Here is a 22,967-nt window from a genome sequence, read left to right as displayed (position 1 = left end):
AAGCTCAGTTAACTTTGTTAGTATTGCCAACTTTTCACTCAAAAACATAAATAATGAACAGCTGTATTTTGCAAACAATACTTTTGTAAAATGGAAAATTTTGGAAAAATGTTAAATAAACATTTAAAACAATAATAAATAAAATAAAACAAATCAGAAAATTGCAATTTACTTAAAATATTTAGTTTTTGTTCTTCCGAAATCATTGTTTTATTGTTTTTGTTAATTGTGTTTTCTTACTTATAACTTGAGTTTAATAGGCCAATTACAATGTGTAACTTTACTGATAACTGAAAAACACGAAACGTATATTAAACCAGGTTTAACCAAAGAATAAAGATTATCTTTATAATCCTTCTTTGTTTCTTAACTAACAGTCTAAGAATTAGATGATTGTATATCGTATAAAGCCGTCTCTCTCTGATCAACTTATTTGAAGTAGGTATGATGTTCTGAACTTCAAGCCTTTGAATTATGTTCCAATCCTATGATATGTTAGCACACTTAGCGTTTCATGGTTTTATGCGAGAAGGAATTTTGAGAGTGCTACATTGAAATTGATCGTGGAGTCTCTGATCCCTCGTCCACCATTGAAATTTCATATTATTATAAGTCACAGTTTCTTTTAAGGATTTCTGGAGTTACCTCTAACATTTAAAAACCAAAACCTTAGATACATATATGTTCACTTAAGTTGTTACGGTGTTAGGAGAAAGGAGGGTAAAAAAGGTAAGATCTAACTAAAATTTATCAATGATTATGATCTGAACAAATATTACGAATCATAATATTTCCTTTTTTTAATTTTAATTTAAAACATGTTTATAATGCTTAATTTTGTTTAAAGAATTAATTTGTTTTTTTTTTTATTTGAAATATCTTCTTTTGTTTAAGTAATTATTTATAATTTACCTTTATTATTTATATTATTACTATAACAAATTTATAGTAATAATAATTTTAGTACAGCTACAAGTATTTAACATTTTCTTTTTTTAATTGCAAATTTGTTTTGGTTTCAATTTTGGTTTTTTTTTCTTAATAATTTTGTTAACGCCAAAAAACATTAAATTTAATAAAACAAACTTAAAATAGAATTGCATAAATTTTACACATAATTTCACTACTTTTACTAGATGTTTTGGTTTGTGTTTAGAAGTTACTAATAATTAAAGTAAATATTACATGGATAAATAATAATAATTATTATTAATTAAATAATTATATAGAATTATTAACTAGTTTGTTTGTTTTTGTTTTTTATCCACCCTGGTTCCTATTAATTAATTTTTATCTCTTTTTTTTCTTATTAAAAACAAAATCAACTTAAAATTTTGAAAACAATATTCGTTGATATACTTTCTTCATTCGTTTGCTTTTGTTACTCTTTCTTCGTTTAACTACGAAAACCAAACAAAACAGAAAAAAAAAATCCTCAAAATCCCTTGGTTAGTTGGCATATTTATAAAAATTCCCGAAATGGTTCATCGAAATTGTTATTATCACCAGTTGAGTCGCCGTAGCCATTCATTATAATTGCTGTCTGTTGCAGTGGTTGCTGCTGCTGCTGTTGTGGATTCGATTGTTGCTGTGGAATTAGTATTTGACTATGATTCGATATCATGACATGATGTGACGACTGATGATGCATATGATTAATTGGCTGATTTTGTTGTATTTGTATGGTAGTGGTTGCTGTTGTCAGCGATTGTGTTTGGGGATTTTGCTGATGTTCGGCCAAAAGGGTACAATTATATGAATTGCCACCATTTGCTGTTAGAGCATCATCATAGCATGCTGGTAAACCAACTAAAACGTTACCATTTGCCACAACGCCTCCGCCGCCTACACCGGCACTAAGTCCCAACACTGTATTAGTTTCACCTTCGCCCACTATATTATTAGGAGCTGTGGAATCATTGCTGCCATTCATTAGAACGCCATTAAATTCAAGGGCGGATTCTTCATTGCGTTTCGCTAGTATTATGTGAGTCAAATTAATAATATAGTTTTTGGCCAGAGTTAGTGTTTCGATTTTTGATAGTCTACGTTCCATTTCCACATGAGGTATCACTTCGCGCAGAGACTAAAGATTAACAGATAATTATATATCAAATCCCCTTTTCTCTTAAGACTTTTTATGTACTCACCTGAAATGCATCATTTAAACTATGCATTCGCATGCGTTCCCTTTCATTGGATTCCAAACGTCTTAAATTGCGCTCTTTGGCATTGAGAGCACCTTTTCGTCGACGACTTTGACTGGTCCCCGATGAGTTGCGACCACGACTTGATGGACGGGCCCCACTGCCACCGTTACTACTACCTCCTCCACCACTAGTGTCATCGCTTTGCGAACTAGAATCTGTCATTTCCATATCATAATTATTGCTTAACTATACAGATAAAGAAAATAAGCGCAATATAAATAATAAATACATAAACATCTTATTACAACTAACTAAATCTAAAACAGTTGATTAATTTTATACCTGAGGTGTCCTACGACTAGTTCTTCTTATTGGTCTTGATGTTCTATTGTTATCCTGATTATTATTTTCTGTTGCATGCTGTTGGGCGGTTGGTAGATTTTGTGTTTCTGTCATGGCGTAATTGAGCATTTGTTGTTGTTGCTGTTGGGTCTGTTGTTGTTGTTGAAGTTGAGTGAAATCATGAGTACCCATTAATTCGATCACTTGACTATCGTGCATATTTAATTTACACATTAATTCATGATTCATTTTATGTCTTATTTTCTTTTATAGGCGGGTTGTTCTGAAATAGATATGTTAATTAATTCGAAAGTTTTAATAATGTTTAACTAACTAATGTTTAAATCCCTTTTCAACTAATTTTTTTTGTCAATTTTGAGATTACTCAGTGCCCCCTGAAAAAAATCTAGGGATGGGAGATTTACTTGGCTGATCTAAAAGGATAAAACGCCACCAACAATTTCAATAATTTCAATCTAAAGTTCCAAAATTTTGTGTATTCTATGGTCTAAGCCAATAAAACATAACCTCACTTGAGGTGAAACGAAAGCACGAGGTTAATGTAGACAACATATAACTTTGAACAGTTATGTGAAGTAATACTCTACACCAGTGCGAGCGAGACGCAAAACTGTCGATAGCCAGGCAACAAACACAAGCCTGAACGCGTTTCAGAAATAATCGCGATGACGCGAGAGTTGTTCCCCAACTCAGACCTGAATTACGACTCTGTTCAACTAATTTTGATAACCTAAACCTAATACGTTTAAAATGACGCCAAATCTTAAAAGCGAAGAGTATTAAAACCCGGAATATTTACGTTCAGTTCTACACTTTTCAAAGTTCTAAAAAGCATGGCTATCTTTCATCTTGTCAAATATTTATAGACCAACAATTACATAACGATCACCAGTATGTCTTTCACTCTACGAGTGAACTGCTGGCCTTCCTTTCAGAGAAATGCTGTTTATATTTTTATAAAAGATCTTCTATGTTAAACTTCCAAAACTAGTTACTCTTTTAATGAAGACAGCAATATCGGACATTCTTATTCATTCAAAATGAATGAATAAATCGCTCAATTACATGTTAACAGAGTTCATTTTAACGCCCGCAAGCGTCATGGTAGATAATGTTGTTCCATCTTAATTTATGGGTGGTAGTAATATTAAGAAATCGGATACTTTTGATGTTCTGGGAATGAAAATACAATGCGATGTCCGTTGAAATATAAACATTTTTCAAGTGACGAAAGAAGCATTTAAAATCTTAGACATATTCATATATCGCTAATATATATGCGACTGAAAATTAAATAGAGCTCTCTTATATGGGCCTTAGATTTGAAGTGTATTTTGGAGCTACACGACCGCTTACAGGAGATGACAAAGATACTCATTAGTGATAGTAGGTTATTCTACTCTATTACTAGATCACTGCCTCAACGTGTTGTGTATTTAACTGCTCAGTCGATACTACAATGTTTATTAAAATAATGGAATTATTCCCAATATCTGCTTACTTTTATGCAACATATGTCATTTATCAAGAAAACCCTCTTTTATAGTCTTTTGACCAATAAATTGCCCTAATCGTTTGTGAAACAAACTTTTTGCAGAAGTGTATCCTAAAATGATTCAATCTTCACTCTCATGTTCTTGACTATGAACAACGTAGCAAGAAAAAGTCTGGAGAAGATCTATATTAAAATAATTTAACCAAATTTCTGTTAGCTTATGACATATATTTAATAACGTTGGTGACCTTAAGGACATGGCGGCAAATAAACAAATATTGAGACTTATAGATATTATATGTCCTGTATAGAGGCAGACGACGCTTCTTCTGTTAACCGCTTGAAACTCATATCAGTAGCAAGACAACGCCAAAATTTCGCGCGATTATCTTAATCTAATATAGTATGGCATTTTTTTAAGTACATATGTGTCATGTAATAACTTCCTTTCCTAAATACGTTTAAAAGCCACAGGTGCTTGGATAGGAATATAGTCAGTTAAGATGCATTTCTTATGTATTTAACAGCTTGAGCCAACAAGTAGATTTTTGTATTGTGAAACCTTTTTTGCCTTTGTTCTTTTCTTTCAGTAACATTTTGTAATAGACACACATAGGAATAAATATATTCTTACATTTACATGAGTAATAATTGTAAAACCCAACAGTTTTGGTGGGTTTTACAACTTTGGTAAAAACCAACACTAAGCTGTCTCATCCTTTATATATACTTTAGTGTGAGTTTCGACTCTTCAGATAATAATACCTAATCCCAAAAAGGATTAAGTAAAGCCAACGATCATGAATCTGATCGTTCTGGAGTAAAGATCTAATTGTCGTGGGAACGAAAGAAAATTTTTAAAGATCTAGCCAAGCTACCAACAACAAAAAAACTACTATCTAAAGAACAAGGAACAAAGAAAAATCTTTCGGAAATCACTCCAAATTATTAAGTGGATTCCTTTCCAATATATAAAGATCCTGAAGACCGAAAACAAAGCTCTACTTCTAATGTACAGTCGAAGGCAAACCATACGTCTCCCAAAGGAATCTTAAAACCAAACTATGCGGATTATTGTAACTATGCCGAAGATGATATGGGCGTCTTAATAGTTCCGAAGAGCGAGAACGAAGAACTAAGATTGTGAAAAAGAGCTGCAATCTTACGCCAAAGTTGCCAAGAGAAGACACTGTGCCGATATATGCAATGATATATGTTGTCAGTAATTCGACATGCAAAGTTCTAATAGACCAGCACAGGAAGGTAGAAGGTCAACAGTCAAATAGTTGGTCATGTAAAGAACCTATTGTGAGCGTGTTCAGCGTGCTCGAACTCTGAAGAACTTGGTTGAAAGTATCCCTTCTCCCTGGTACTGTAACAAAATATGACAGATCAACAAGGCGGATTTTCCGGTAGTCTTATAGCCCACATAAAATCATGAGACAGCAAAATGGCTATTGAGCGCATATTGAAAATTCTTGGAAGCCAAAATGCAGGTCGTGGAGAAATGGTATGTCACAAGAAAAATAAACTCTTTGTAAGAGTTATTGATCAGAACTTTAAGGTTAGTCTTGCCAAGAACAAAAGTTGTTATCTTCAAAATTGGAAATATGTCTATTGAAAGGGCAAAGATCTGCCTAGAAGAAGCCCTTGATAACAGGAGAGATCCGAAAACTTAGGAAGACTCTTCGGAAACTTTTTAACCGGGAACGGGGTAGAAAATTTTGGAACTTTGGTAATAGTAGAGGATCTCTTTTGACAATAGGTATCGAACAGAACTTTAGGGCCAGTCTTGGCAAGAACAAACGTAGGGACTTATTTGCTTCTTAAGCTGTGCTCTTCAAAATTTAATTTTAAGTGGAAAAGCGGAGATCTGCCCATTAGCAACTCTTCGTAACCCTGGTAGTTTGGGAAGATTCTTTGTAAACTGTTTTAACCGGGAAGGGCATAGAAAAGGCACAGTATACACCACAACTGCAGGGATATGTTCATATGTATATGTCTGTAGGTGTGATATATATGATGATGCATTTGGCGCCATTCAGATGGCAACACATGATGATGACTTTAATGATGATAAAATGAGTCTATGTGGTAGGAAAAACTATTACATTTTCCAAAAGGAGTCATACTAATGTGTTTGATCTTTAAATGTTATGGACATGTTGTTTTCTTATTTAATTTTCTTTAAACAATCGTTATTATAAGAAAATATTTTGTTAATAAAAATGTTATTTAAACAGTTGTAACTACTATACCCGTGTAGATTTGAAATTGTTTTTGGTAAGTGGTAAAAGTTCTGCAGCAGACATTTAAAATAGTTAAATGTTTTAAAGAAATTTGAAAAAGTATAATTGTTAAAATTCTTTAGAAGTATATTTTTCATTTTTACTTCAATCATTTCATTTGATAGTTGGGTCTTATGCTATGTTACATCTTACAACGTTGGCAGTAAAATACGCAGAAAATTTCTAATTATACTGTCAACTTACAAATTTTGTCTTGCAATATTTTCGGTAATGCTTTTTCTGACAACGTTGCAAAAGAAAAATTCAAAGTTCAGACGATTAGTAGACATTTTCTGAACATTTTACTGACAACGTTGTAAGATCTGACAACCGTGTATCACGGCTTTTATACGAATGTCAAACGTTTTAAATCTATTGTCAAAATTTCGTTTTTATGGAACATAAATTAACTCTTTTAATATTCTGCCTATTGTCCAACATCATTATAAAACAATATGTAGTAACAGTTCCAGTGCATTTTCAACTATTGAATTGCTGCTCATAACCCGAACATTATAAATATTTCTATTAAAATGATCCCCGACCAGTGGCAAAACATTTAATGTTGAACGAATGCCTGACGACGGACAACTCTTTCGGTGCCACTTGTTTAATAGACTATGGCTGAATGTTGTTCATGAGTTCACAATGAGTTTTGTAACGATTGTAACCTTATAACCTTATTTCTTGGTTATTCATTTCCAGCTTCTTCACACAATCACGATTCATTCAATGCATCAAAAAAAAAAAACTCAAGTGTATTTAAAAGTAAAGAAATCCTTAGAAACGGTTAAACGCCAAAGAAAATATAAAGGAAAATATTTTGTTAAAAAAAAGTATTGTGAGAGTCATAATTTAACTACAACTCGATGTCGTATGCTAATAGGTAAAAGGCTCTTAACAGCAGTTTACATATTTAATAGGAGAAGGAACATGACCATCTAAAATGATATAAACTTTAGCACAAAGATTTTCAGAATATCAAGAAGTCGGTAATCACCCTGAAACCAATTTAAGGGCGTTCCTCTATCGAACTTTAAAATTCGCATAAGACAAATAGTCATGTGAGTTCTCACAGACCCTAAATAAACTGAGTTCGTTTCGAGTTCGAAGTCTTATTCGATCACATCATATTCATGTCGCAGTTGTCGACGCGTCAAAAGTTGATAGTTGATGAATTTTTCGCGCAGATATGTTACAAACTACAGTGTGTAAATTAATAAATCAAAATACACTATTCCGACTTCTTCCTACAGAAGTCTAAAATGCATTGCGGCGTACAGCGCCTATTGTGTATTTCCACCTTATAAAAGGATTCGCTCACAGTGCGTCTGAATCTAGTTTAGCCAGAAGTGCACACTATGCGTTTTTGCGTCAAAGCATTATGTGCTTTTCATACCTATTTCGTATTCTACGCTTCTAGTTACATGCGACACTTTTGACGCGTCAATTTTTTGTTTTAGTTTTAAAAAAACTTCTCGTTTTCCTTCAGCTTTTATTTATTTTTACATCATTAAACGCATTTTTTTTTATTAACATGAATAAACACACATTTAATAAAGAATATAAAATGTCAAAATCAGCTGACATGTTCGTGCGCCGCTTGTAACGCTAATAAAACTAGAAAGTAGATATACTTTATTCTTTCTACGCGTGAACGCATTCTACGCTTTTATACTTGTAAGACCTGGTTCATACTAAAAAACTTTTGTTGAGAAACTTTTGATTTCGTGTGTGAGAGAAAGAGATGGTTGATATTTTGTTCTCTTTCGCTGACACACAAAAATCAAAAGTTTCCCAATAAAAGTTTCCTAGTGTGAACCAGGTCTAAGTTTTATAATACAAATACATTGATTCTACATTTTTGACTGACGTATAGAAAGCTTAAAACGCATGGTTTTGTTTTGCATACGAATTTCATATAATGACATCTGTTGGACTTCTGTATTGACATGTATTGAATTATATTTTATAATATTATATACCCAATCCTGGTTGTCAACTTCAAACTTAATTTGACAAAACTTATCATGTTTGACTACAAAACTTACTAGGAGTACTTTATATTCTCACTTCTGTTCCTTCTAATTCTTCTTTAAATTCCAAAAATTATTTATTTTGAACCAATTACTGACTATGGGATGTCTACGCTAGGTTAGTTGGTAGTGTTCTATTCTGTCAATACAGAGCTAGAGGTTTAGATTGCCAACAAAGACTTCGGTAAAGAATCGTACAATAGTATTCCGACAGTTTTTATTTTACGTAACGATACGTCGATGTAAGTGCTTCTTAGATTGAATAAAACCCCTGCAGATCATTTTATTGTTAAAACATGATGAAAAAGAAAAAAAAAATATTGCGATGAAAAGAGCAAAACTTAAATAATAAAAGAAATACAAAATAAAAAAAAGGAAATTGTTATTGTTGCTAATGTGTTGTTGTTAAGTAATAGTTTGTGGTCGTAGTGCTATTGTTTACAACTTGAATAATGCACACATACACATAAACCCACGCACTTTTATAAACAACATACATAAATATCCGGCTGTTCGGGGTGTATGCTCGGAACCATTTAAAGTTTTGCTCCTGGTTCAAAATTAGCGAACTTGTCATAATCATTACTCATCCATTTATTTAAAAATGAACAATTTACTCAGTAATATACAACTTTCAGTACCAGAAAACATTAATTGAAATGACTTCTCCCTAGACTTCTTACGGATTTTTAATTGACAATTAAAAATAAAACCTGTTTTAAAAACATACATAAAAGTCCTTGTAAAACTACTGGACATTATTAAAATACATTTTCAATGTGTGACATTTAATAAAAGTGTGGACTTGGTTTGAGAGAAACAGGAACGACATCCTTAATTCATCGGTATGTACGAATGCTTTAAAGTTGTTTTCTTTTTGCAGCAACAAGTTAAATGCCAACAAAATGTGGATTTAATCAGTTGTTGCATCTTTTGACTGCAACAAGTTTATTGACCTCTTTATTTTTAAAACACACAAATGTGCGTGACGAAATATGAATAAAGAATAGCCATTCAATGGTCAAAAATAACATCTCCAGGTTTAGAGAAGCTAAGTAAGAACGATGAATCCTCTATTGGTAGTGCTTAAATACACTTAAAGAAATTTGTGGTCAAACATTTAAGATTTTTAATAAAACAGTTAAAACATATTTGTTCATTAATTTGTCCATTACAATACAAATTATATTCTAATCTTATTTACCAAGCAGGGTAACGATGTCAATACGTTCGTTGTAGTGTAGGAAACCACAGACTCTGAATCCACAAACACCTGACTGACTACCATCTAGGCTACCGGGGTACCCAAAACATATTTAGTCAAATATTAATGCTACATTTATAATATTGAAGGGATTTTCTGAAGGTAAACTATGTCCAGATGTGTGCCGATTTATTCTCTAGACACGACGGACCTGAGGAAAATTTTTGGAACACTCAAAATATTAAATATTTTAGTGAAATACGGGTGTGTTGCAGTAACATATGAGCATGTCATGATAAGTCATATCGATGATCAAAAACTCTCTTTTTTGATATAGATAGTTTTAATTTCGAGGTGTCTATATAATAAAAAGGACGTAGCAACAAAGTGTCAGTTTCCTGGGATGAAGCATTCCAAACCAGCACGATAATCTTTTTGTTGCTGCACAAGACGGGGTCGATGATTGTGGTCGTGTATCTTACAAACCTTTATCCCGAAGAGGTCTTTGAGATTTTTCAACTTATGACTTTAAACTTGTAAAGCTAAATGACACCTAATGACCTTCAGGAGATGTAATAATTGTCCTGAAAAATAACTGTTTAGAGTTACAGAGGAAGATGCATAGGTGCATTCGTATTCGGTGTAATCGACCTCCACATCAACCAACGTGCATTCTGCGATGCGAAATGCAAAGAAAACGACAAAGCTCCCGACAACTATAGCACTTAATCCGTATCTTATTTTGTTGGTCAATGAGTCAGTCGACAAAGACGCCATTTTGAGTGTGACTAAATTTGTTAAATTCAACCGCTTAAATGTAGAATCTTCTGAATTACTCTTCCGCTGGACCCAAAATTTAATGAAAAACTTATGGTTTAAAAAATTTAATAGACAACTTAATGACGTTAAAAAGCCAGTTAAGTCCTGCAAAAAGCTCTTGAATGCGGTCGATATTGAGAAGATCCAAGGAGAAAATTATGTTTTTCATATTTGTTTTTGCAAGTGTAAAATTTTTTTGTCCTGTACTATACTGAGAAGTGTATTATGTGTTTGTGTTAAGGTTTGTTATGCAAAAATATAAGCTATAGATCTAGACTAATGTATAACTGCTCAAAATCTATTTCTAAATCCACACATCTAAAACTTTATATTTATCACAATTTTGAAGATAACTAAATAGAATTTTGGACTCGAGCTATAATCACATGGGCAATGGAGCTGGTAAAAATCGGTTCAATCTATTAACTAGTCTCATGTACTCAGATTACTCTCAATGTATTTTAGAGCTTATAAATTTGTATGTTTAAGATATGATTTTTGTAAAAATCGGTTCTTAATAGGGTTCTATAAATCGACTTTCGAATAATCGAACAATCGACTTTTTGTCGAAAAGTCGAAGTCGACTATTTTGTTCCAAAAAAGTCAATAACTCGAAAAGTCGAAAAGTCGACTTTGTTAATAAAAGTCGAAAAGTCTGTAAGTCGATAAGTCGAAAAAGGTCGATAAGTCGAAAAAAATCGAAAAGTCGGTAAAAGTCGAAAAGTCGGTAAAAGTCGAAAAAAGTCGAAAAATCGGAAAGAGTCGAGAAAAGATGGAAAAAGTCGAAAAGTCGACTATTTATATAATACTTATAGTCTAAAAGTCGACTTTTAATTTAATGAAAAAAGTCGAAAAATCGACTTTTCATAAAATGCAAAAAGTCGAAAAGTCGACTTTAAACTAAATGAAAAAATTCGTTTCAACTATAGAACCCTAGTTCTTAATTGATAGTATTCCGCATAAAAAATTGCTACAATATTATTTTCCGCAGAACAAAACATTGATAATGTCTACTGTTTCAAAACGATATCGATAATTATTAGAAAAGCAGCGAAATGACATCAATTTAAACAAAGCATCATTGTAATGTTTTGAAACTTTACATGTGTTCAAGATACCGCAGTGAAATTGTGTTTAAACTTTGTATAGGTACGTTTACGAAGTCCGCCTATATATATATATATATCCTGCGAAGAAGGGAACTGACACTAATCATATTACACGCTAGTTCTAAAGTCAAAGTAAAAGTAATAGTTCCAGTTTTGACTTATTTTATAGAGGGGAACTGTCACTTTAACGTGGCGGTGTCCTACAAGAGGGGCCAATAATATGTGAGAGGTCACGGAATTGTCCAGAATGTACCAGATATTGTCCCATAAAAAATACGTCACAAGCTCAACTTTTAAGAATATATTTTTACATTAATAAGAACGGTTAGGGACATAAATACGGCCGATTATTTTATTCATAAGTCTTTTTCGGTTAGATCGATAGACTATTCTTCCTATAAGGATTATATAGACCCAGTAGCTTTAATTGCTCGTGAATTTGGAATACGATTTTAACCATTTTTAAAAGCTACTTGTTTTTGAAAATGTCGAAAGGAGTATTTGTCAACAATTTTATAATTCAAGTTCCATTTCATCAAGGCAAATTATGGTCGGATATAGCTATAGTGTCTTACAGTTCTATAATGTGCTGCAAAGGGAATGACAAAATTAATATACCACCCAACTTTTTTATAATATGATTATAATAATCCTATAGGTTTTTGTTTAACCCTTTCGCTACAAGTTTTTAATGGAGGTATTAATATTAAGGTCCTACGGGTCCTCGTTTGTCCGGTATTTTATATTTCATTATTAATTATGGATGCTTATCCTAAAGAAACCAAAAACTTCTTTCAGTTTTGACTCGATTAGTTGTAAAGACAAATATTTCTAAATATTGAACTTTTGTTGAAAAACATTGAATGTATTTATATGGATACTCAATGGCGAAAGGGTTAATACTGATGTTTATACTAAAAACCAGTATTACACATATTGAGTACTGGAACTTGTGCTAAGACGATAAAGAATCTTCTTTTAAATGAATCTTGAAAAAAAAATTACTCATCTACGCTTCTGGCTAAACTTAAGCATTTATGAATAATATGAAACAAAAAGCTTTTTTACACTCATTTCAATCAGTTTAAGTTGAGTTCTTGACCATGAAACATTGTCAAAATATCATTCTCTGTATAGTACTAATACTGATATCTTGGTCAACGCATGTGAAAAGTGTAGCCGAATGGGCCAATACGGAAGAAGGCAAAAAATATTTCATTGAAGACAGATATGAGGTAGACCGGTTTATTATTAATTTTTCAAGTTAAATAAATAATAATTATTTTCAAAAATATATATGCATATAGTACACCTGGCTGGAGTCTTTGCATGAATGCGCCAAGCGCAACTTATCATTGGTAACTTTAGATTCGGCAGAAAAAAATAATGATTTTGTGAAATTAATGAAAAATCGTTATGGTAAATTGTTATAAAAACTGTTTGCTTTTCTTTAGATTTGAAACTATATTTGTTTTTTGTTTTATAGGCCGTGGTCTAGATTTATGGATTGGAGGTTCTGCCTCTACGGCTGAAAATTCCATGCGTAAATTTGTTTGGGCTTCAAATGGCAAAACCTTTCAATTTGCCCACTGGCAAGAGGGTGAACCAAATAATTTGGGCGGCGAACAGCCCTGTGTGCATACCTGGTCCATATCAAAAGACTTTCGTTGGGCTGATGGTCAGTATCATTTGAAATACGGTTATATATGTGAAGAAACTACTTTATTGTACAAATGCTGGGGGAGTTAGTGCTTATAATTAGTTATTAAAAGTTTAATAATTCATTTAAATTAAATAATGTTTAAATGAACAGATATACAAAATAAAGTTCTTTTGAACAATAAATATGGTCAATGACATTGATTGTTTGTTTATCTTGAATAAAGAATTAAATTACTGTTTAAACAAAATCAAGCGCATTTAGTGTGTATAATAAAATCGTTCTGAAAAACCTGATTGTTTCAAAATTGGCAATATTGTAAACAAAATTCGGTTTTTTTTTGAATTTAGGGTCAAAGTTTAAATATATATAGAATCATTTATGAATTGGTTTATTTGTATTATTAATTTCCGAACTGTTCGCAGGTGTATTCTAAAACTTGAAATTTTTGAAAGGTCAGGTTTCCCTATCGTACATTCTGCAATTACATTCTGTATCGTATATAGTCTGTCACAAATGTGACGTCGTTATAATCTGATAATAAACAGGTCGAGAGCAAAAGCTTTATTAAAAAATTATATTCAAATTCTCAGAAATTATTTCATAATATCAATGTAAGACTTAAGGCTTTCATTTTTCGATTCAAGCTAAATTTAATTTGGGTTTTCAAAAATCATTGAAAACCTAAAATTCTATTTATATTTTGTTTAATTCATAACAAAATAATGAGTCAAAATTATCTTTTTTACAAATTCTCATGCTATTTTTTAAAAAATATTTCTATGGAAATCATCCTACATGTGATCGCTGTTGAAAAGTGTTTAATTCTATGAATAAGATCGTATTAACAGAGTTGATTTTAAGGCCCGCAAGACTCAATGTTAATCACTGTTAAAAATTGGGGAGACTTTCTGAATGGGCTCGTGCTAACAGAGTCGATTTTAACGCCCGTAAGACTCAAGTTGTTTTTTAACACATAAACGCTTGGAAGATACTATCGTTCCATCTATATATATGGGTGGTGTAATAATAAGGAATCGGAAACACTTGAAGTTCTAGACAAGAAAATTCAGTGCGATGTCCTCTAGACTTAACACATTTTTTGTCGAAAGAAGCATTCAAGTGTCTTGGTTTTTGAAACGGTGTAAGACATTCTTCACTCCGTCTGATCTTATTACTATTTACACTTCTTATATTCGACCGAAAATGAAATACAACTCTCATATATGGGCCGAAGCTTCTAGACCGCGTACAGGAGAGGGGAAGGATACTTATCGGTGACAGGAGGATATCCAACTATATTGATTTACTGGATCACCATCCTAGTTCCAACACTATGTTTCCCATAAGTAGGGTTATCCCTTGAGAGCTGGTCCAATAAAAAAATATTGCTCCAAAAAATATCTATACCTCCCATACAAATGTACATATTCCACAAAAATGAATTTATCGTTAAAAACTTCTTTTAGTTCTTTATAAATGAAATTTATATGAAATTTTCTAGATCGGCCCATATTTGGTCATATCATCTATACAAGGTTTTCTTCAAAAAATCCCTTAAGCGCTCAATACTCTATACCGTATCCACAGAATATTTAGCACAAACATTGCTTTTATATACAGAAATATTACAAAATTTCTATTTTCATGATCGGTCCATAATTGGTAATAGCTCATATACAAGCCTTCCACCTTAAATTATCTTAAACGCGTGTTACTCATCACCAACAAACAATATAGTTACAAGATTTTGAATAATTATATTTCTTTCATATACAAAAATGTTATTGTAAAAGTTTTTCACGATCAGTACGTAATTGGTCATTGCTCCCATACAAGCTAACCTCCCGGAAATCAATTAAACGCACATTGTTCATTACAAAGGAATGTAATTGATAAAAAATTTCCTCACAAATCTAGTTTTTATATAAAGAAATTTTATTTTAACAATTTTCACATTTGGCCTTAGCTCCCATACAATTTGGCACAGATATATATAATATATATATATATATAATATATATATATATATATATATATATATATAATATATATATATTATATATATATATATATATATATATATATATATATAATATATATATAATATAAATATATATATATATATAATATATATTATATATATATATATATATATATATATATTATATATATATATATATATATTATATATATATATATATTATATATATATTAGAAAATTGTGTGGCCTAAAATAAGCTGATATACTTCTCATTTAGTTTATAAAATTAAATGCAGAAGTATTTCAATTTGTGTGATATTTTTAAAGTCGATTTTCTGTCAAGGAAATTGAAATTATATATGATTTAATTACAATTATTTTATATGTTTAATGATCTTCTACGGAAGATAGTTGGGTGACTTATCACTAAACAAAGTCTAAATAATTCCAATTAATGTTAAAAATTTGATTTATCTAAAAAACAATAACAAAATGTACAGCAATCACAAATAGGTCTTCTAGTGTTCGAAATTTGATTGCTTATAAATTTATTTTGTAGTTACATTTCGAGCAGTCGGAAGATCAAAAAGTGTTTTCTGTTGTATTGCATTTGGCAGTAACAAACATAAAAACTACTCAGAAAATACTCAAAAATAACTATAATATGATTCAAAAATAATTCTAAAACGACCGGTAAGTCGGCTTATAAATGACTCAAAAAATATTAAAAAATAAGTCAGAACTGATCAGAAGTGGGGCTCAAAAAAGACTCTTTTAGAAAAGAGTCAAAGAGTAAAAGGGGTCACAAAAAATCGCTATGCCTATTAATTATATAGATAAGTATACTTTTAAAAAATTTTAACAAATAATGGAATGAGTACCTATTCAAAAAGTCAATGATATGAGGAATATTATATTTGTTTTTATGTTCAAAGTAATAGAAAATTCAAAATGTACTTTTGAAAGAACGATAATGTACAAAAAAGTACTCTTTTATATTTGGTCATGTAATCCGGACTATACATGCTTAATTTTATATGTCAATGTTGAACGAAAATATTCCAAAAACGTTTGAATGTATAGTCGTTCATGGCCGACCATATGATACCCTACACCAGACAGTATGTTAAAAATGTGCATTTAATTTGTTTTTTTTTTTTTAATTTTATTCCGAAATATTTTACTTATTGTTGACAAAAAAAGAGATTTTCAACAAGAGGGCTCATAGGGGAGTAGGGGTAAATGTGGGCCTATTCTTATAAATGTTGGTAGACAAAAATTTACGTCTACTTCCAAGCTATTTATGTAGAATTTAAAAGTGTTATTAGTGTTTATAAGTAAATTTTGATCTTCATGTCATTTTCTGAAGGGGAGTTTGTATAGTGGCTAGTGGCAAATGAGGCCCGATCATTCGTGGAGCTCGGTTGTATGTAGGCTAGGCTAATAGTAAAACGATTTTAACCATTTTCAATAGGCTTCGTCTAAAAAAAAGCGTGTATGCGAAATTTCATCCATGTAAACCACAAGGTTTACATGGATGGTTAGGGTATCATAAAATCTTAAAATTTTGGAGAAAAAGGTCGCATTTTTATATTTAAAAAAGCTATTAGAGCTTAATTTTTTTTAATTTGTAAGAACTACTTTTATATCCATATGAACATTTGGGTAATGTTGAAAGCTTTTTTGGATCCCATTTTCTCAATTGCAAGATCTTTATCACATTTTAAAGAACTTATAACAGATGTTTAACATTTTATATATACAACACGGTTAATTTCAACTTTATAGCAAGATATCTCGAAAACCTTATGAGAAGAGTAAATTATTATAAGAAATAAAAAAATCGGTCCCAAGAATCATTAATATCCTAGATAAATACTGTATTATGGTAGAAGATTTCTTCGTTAGTTTTTTACTTAAGTAATTACAGAGTTTACAATAAATGAAAACGATTAAAAAGCTTTTTATATCTCATATTTTTAAGCCAGTAAGCGTTAAAATCTTTTCCTGAAAGGGACCTTATATGGAAGGAAGGGGAAATTATGAATCGATACTAACAAAATTTACTTACGAGATTTCGATTCGTATAAAACATATTTGTATAGAATTTCATCGATGTACTTGTAAGGCATCCTTGTATGGGAAGGTTAGGGCCAATTATGAACCGACCTCATAAATTTTTTAAAGGGATTTTGGGTCATATTTAAATCTTTGAAAATGGCCTTATATGGGACGTAGGTGCCATTATGGACCGTTCCTCACAAAATTTAGTAGAGAGATAACACATGTTTGTGTCGAGTTTCATCGCTATGCTCGTAGATTTAAGTGAATAATATGAGTTAAAGCCAATTTCTAAAGAGGGTTTTATATGGGCGGTCCGATCTGCATAATATTTTGTAAAAAGATTTTGGTTTGTATAAAACTTGTCTATATCGAATTTCATCCGTATACCTGAATTTCTTAAAGAATTATAGTTATGATTTATAGGGGAATTACGATAACGTGGGCCGGTACTGTTCATTTTCAATACCAAACAAACCATACCTATAGGAAATATTTGTGTATAATCTTTCTTTATCTCTTTTCTTTCGAACCCTATCGTGCTTTCAACGGGCAGACATGACTTTTGTGAGTCTATGATAAATATTTCGATGGGTTAGAAACGGAATGACAAAAACAATATACCCTCCATCTTTTTTGGTGGTGGGTATAAAAAGTAGTATCTACCACCAATTTTTCTCATTTTTTTCATTAGTCCTCTTAACTGTATACTTGTGACCCAAAGTGGCCTATACTTTTAGTTATAATGCATTCTCAAAAAAATTTAGTTCAATGGCATCATGTTTAGCACTATTTATATTTATTATCTTTTGATTTGGAGCAAAAAATAATGTATAATTTATTATTTTTTTAAATCTCCATGTTCAATCCATTGACATCCATTTTATAAAACAGTTAAAAAATTTGATTAACACGCCTCACAGATCAGTGGTATTTGGAATTTGAATTTGATAATTTAGGAGATTTTTTAATTCTTTTTGATTTCTGGTTTTAGGTCCACAATCTCATTCTCCTGTTAACGATTAACTGATAGATGTTCTACCGGTTTAAAATAATTTTTGTCTAAAAACTGTCAATATATAGTTTGAATAAAAAAAACGAGACATTGAGAAAATGGAGGTTAAAGCCGTGATACACGGTTGTCAGATCTTACAACGTTGTCAGTAAAATGTTCAGAAAATGTCTAATAATTGTCTGAACATACAATTTTTCTTTTACAATGTTGTCAGAAAAAGTATTACCGAAAATATTGCAAAAATTTCGTATGTTGACAATATTATTGAACATTTTATGCACATTTTACTGCCAACGTTGTAAGATGTAACAACCGTGTCTACATAGCACTAGTCGTTAAAATACCGAGGTCAACAAATGTTTAATCCGGATACTAATGTAAACTTTCTTAAGCGCAGAGCTGAACTTGAAAGTAGCACATTAGCTATACAGTTTCAATAAAAAATAACGAGACATTGAGAAAATGGAGGTTAAAGCCGTGATACACGGTTGTCAGATCTTACAACGTTGTCAGTAAAATGTTCAGAAAATGTCTAATAATTGTCTAAACTATTACCGAAGTATTACCGAAAATATTGCAAAAATTTGTTAAGTTGACAATATTATTGAACATTTTCTGTAACAACCGTGTCTACATAGCACTAGTCGTTAAAATACCGGGGTCAACAAATGTTTAATATGGAGACTAACTGAACTTTAATGTAGCACATTAGCTTTTAATGATATTGATTTGAAAGCCCTTGATTTAGGTTAAATTTGAAACGAATATTTGGGACAAATGTTGTTGACCTGATAAATTATTTAATATTTATAACTTAACTTACCTCTTTGTATTTAAATAATTATCTTAAATAATATTAACAATTTCTCTTTATAATAAAGTAAAGTTGAACATTTTGCTTTTATTTTTTTATTTTTAATTTAAATAAATTTGAAAATAATTTTTTTTAATTTAGACACTAAATTCTTTATTCTTTTATGTTATTAAATTTTATTTTAAAAACAAATAACACTTTTTATTGGCTGTTTTGTTTTTTTTTCTCTTAATTTGTTAAACTTTTTGTTAATAATAATTATTTTCATAAAAAAACAATTTTGTGTAATTTTAACACAAATTCTATTCTTTGGATTCAAAAATAAGAAAACCGACCGTTAAGCAATCAACCAACTTCCGCCAACGTATAAATTCAACTAAGCGGATGCCAACGTAACCGGAAACGTATGATGCCACTTGTGGAATGATACAGGAATGCCAGCGTAATAATTTACCAAATTCAGTTTTAGTAGACCGGCAACAAGCAACAAGTGACGAACGCACGCACACCGCACAAATTCACGAACAACATTTGACGAACTTTTGAAAAAAGAACGAAAAGAAAACTCTAGTCTTGACAGCAACAAGTCGTCTATATTAGTTAGACTGTTGTTGTTGTTGCTACTGTTGTTCGGCTCACGCAGTTCAAAGTTAACGTAACACAAGACGACACACTAGAACTACAATTAAAATGGGTTGGTCTATCTACCCACATTTGTGCGTGTGAAGGAAGACCTTCAAACGGAAACGGCGCATGCGATAAACTTGCCAGAACCCGTTTAAAGGAGTTTATGTGTGTAAGTGTTGAATACTTTGTTTGAGTTGAACTAAAAACAGCTCTAATCATTGAGTGCAGTGCTTTGAGTGTGATAAGTGCTTTGAGTGATGGTAAAATTTTCTTATCACTTGGAAAAAGCACCCACATGAAAATTTGAAATGAAAAACAAATGACAAAGTTGTTCCATAATAAAAATAGAAAAAAAAACGTACACACACAAAAGAAGGGGGTGGTTTATAAAAATTATGATGATGAACCCAATTGATAGTTGCACATTGTTAAATTTGTTTGTTCCTTTTCTATTTTCTTTTATTTTTTCGCTGTTTTAGTCTGCAATTGCGTTTTTGTTTATATTTATATTAAAAACTACTACACATATAAGTACATACATACATATGTACATACGTAGTCGTATGATGTCTTATAATCACAACCATAATCACTGTTACTGTCATAATGATGTTGCATTACAAAACATTACATCCTTGTATCCTTAAATATTAACATAAATGTATAAGTGAATGTATATTAGTCTATGTGTGCTATTAAGTTAGTTGTCTTTTGTATACAAATATTCAATTCGTAGTTAGAAGTTCATAAGGGGGAATTTTAGATTGATATTCCCAAAATAGTTTTGTTATAACAGAAATTTTGACAGATATCATGCTATTGAGATAAATACGTTGGAATTTTTAGATTACACAGGCCAACAGGTTTTTAACCGAGAGAACAATGTCTTCTGAATCTGAATTTGGCCTAAGTATTTCTCCATCGAGATATCGTTTGCTGGTGTCAAGACAATTTTATGTGTAAAATTTTGTATGTCGTCAGAAAGCCTATTCTATCAGCATTAAAATAACACCTTAATATCTGACATATCTTCTTTCTTATTCTATATATCTTTCCCTATATATTGATATCCAGACAATTAATTTTGCAAATATCCTAGTGATTTAAGTATTACTGAGTTTGGACTCAATTGCAAAAGATAAAGTTTAAATTTTTATTCGTTAGATTAACTTCCATGTAGTCTGGCATTTATATGATACAAATTTTATCTTTTTAAAAAAATTAAAAAGCTCGATTACAGTAAAATACAATTTTAGATTTAACTCTTTCAGCTGATAGCGAACTAATTACATTTTGTAACTCTAATCCAATTTTCGTATTTCGTTATATAATGGACATCAGTGTAGAGGCTAATGTTGTGATTAGGAAAGGCCTAATGATGGACTTGGTGTATTACTTCAACCTAACCTAACTACATTTCGTTTTTAGGGGTTTCAGTGTAAACTTTCAGTTCCTTGGATAAAACAAATATTGTTTTTGTTGTAACAGATTGGCTGTAACCGGATGTTCTTCTCTGGAGAAAAAATTTCCGGTTGATACAGCTGTTGCTAAATTGACAATCTTTGGTCGATTGGGAATCGGATAATTATGGAGCGGAGATCCAATTGTCGTGGGAATGCGGGTAAAACTGTTAAGAGCCATTAGTGTAGCAAATGATTCGTACGCCTCTTTGCTCTAATAATCAGCATGATCATGCTTTGTTATCTGATGTCAGTTTCACAAAGTTTCTGAAAAATAATGTCTCTGGTTTGCGAATGGACACATCTAATGTTGGTGTGTTCCCATCTGTACTGAAGACATTGATGGCATTTCCTATAACAGCCTTTTACACTTTTTTCCAAAAAAGTTCACTGGATTACGGAAGAATAATTTAGAATTGGTCTAATCATGACTTTTATAAAGCCAATGTGTTGAACTAAGGCTCTATTTCGTGCATATGGTTCTACTTTATTTCACTCATCATCTATTTTAATTAATAACTCCGTCGGCCACTGGTATCTTCTTGCCCAGAAAATAGACTTCAACATGTTTAGGAATTTTCATTTGTTTGTAAAAAAAACATACTTCAGCCTCCGGAGGATTAAATTTCTCTTGCTTTAACTTAGCTCAGCCGTCCCGGATAAAGTCAATTTAAAAGCTTGGGCCTTTCAAATAATTTCGATCTTTTCCATCCAGAAGTATTACGATATCATTTGCATAGCAGGCAGGTTACCAAAAGTAAATTGGACAAAATAGCACCTTGATTTATATATAGAAGAGTAACAGTCTGAAAGCACATTTGATGTCAATGTACACCGTAATTGTATCACTTATATAGTGAATAACATCATTCAACCTTTTACAAAATCATGTTGCTCATATTCGATGTTTTTGCCTGAAAATCTGTGTTAACCATGTTATCTTACTATTTATACCAGGTTTAAATATAAGTGTCAAGGACATAATCCTTATCGGTTTGATGTTGCATGACACTAGTTATGCAGTGGAGTTTATACAATATTCTGTAAGCATCATCGAGAGATAAGTTGAAACTAATTTCGCTTCCAAGATTCCGAGAAAATCCATTTTATGTTGCAAAACTTTTAATTTCCTTCTTGACCATATTAGCTTTAATAACTATCTAACCTTTTCATGTATAGACTCATGATCTCCTCAAATCATTTGCCTATATCATCGTATATATATTCTGGTAGTATATACGTTTCGTTGATATACGTTATCTACCTGTCAAAGTATAGTGTCCAGGAGTCTTGATTGACTTTTTACCAAGTTAACTGCAATATTCATCTTAATATTGAAGAACTTGAGAAGAGTCTTCCACAGTTGCCTAAAATGATTCAACTCGTCAACGTTTCTACATTGGCGTATATATCCTATATATTTTTACATTGAGAATTATATTCTTAATGGATCCTAAGTTAGACTTATTCTTTAATTTGAATCTTGTGTACCCATTGTCTAAAAAGCATAGCTTTTCCGGTAGACCATAATCTCCTATAAACATATGATTATATCTAGTACTATTTCCCTGATCCTACTTCATAACTTTAGTTTCACTTGAACAAAACTTTTGTATTATAGTCCATAAGGTTTTATCCCCTGATATAATAAAATTTGGCATAAAAGGGTTAACTTTTGACTTTATATGGGAATAGGTTAAATTACTACGATTTTAGTAAAATGTTCAATGCATGGCTAATACATATATACCACATTTTTTTTGTAATGGGCTAAAGTAAAATAAATACGTATCGACATTATTATGTAGACATCCTTGATGTTTTACAAGCCCATGAATATTTATAGAGAATTGCAAAAAAAAATTACTTATATGTTTTTGTT

At 31.2% G+C, this 22,967-nt stretch overlaps 2 protein-coding genes across 2 annotated transcripts; one reads left to right on the top strand and one right to left on the bottom strand.

The window, feature by feature from the left end:
- Positions 1-974: 974 nt before the first annotated feature.
- On the bottom strand, positions 975-19,061 carry LOC111675009 (protein dimmed). Its single transcript, XM_023435702.2, has 4 exons — positions 19,008-19,061; positions 2,493-2,775; positions 2,151-2,396; positions 975-2,086 (listed from the first exon to the last, which is right to left on the bottom strand). The coding sequence occupies exons 2-4, from the start codon at positions 2,739-2,741 to the stop codon at positions 1,463-1,465; spliced, it is 1,119 nt and encodes a 372-aa protein (XP_023291470.2). The 5' UTR covers positions 2,742-2,775; positions 19,008-19,061; the 3' UTR covers positions 975-1,462.
- Positions 12,540-13,342, top strand: LOC124419965 (lectin subunit alpha). The gene is made up of 3 exons (XM_046951264.1): positions 12,540-12,699; positions 12,772-12,883; positions 12,951-13,342. Exons 1-3 carry the CDS (start codon positions 12,568-12,570, stop codon positions 13,211-13,213), a joined length of 507 nt encoding a protein of 168 aa, XP_046807220.1. The 5' UTR covers positions 12,540-12,567; the 3' UTR covers positions 13,214-13,342.
- Positions 19,062-22,967: the final 3,906 nt, after the last annotated feature.

The sequence above is a fragment of the Lucilia cuprina genome, chromosome 2 (assembly GCF_022045245.1).
Source record: "Lucilia cuprina isolate Lc7/37 chromosome 2, ASM2204524v1, whole genome shotgun sequence".
Classification (NCBI taxonomy): Eukaryota; Metazoa; Arthropoda; class Insecta; order Diptera; family Calliphoridae; genus Lucilia; species Lucilia cuprina.
This window is presented reverse-complemented; position numbering and strand designations above follow the sequence as displayed.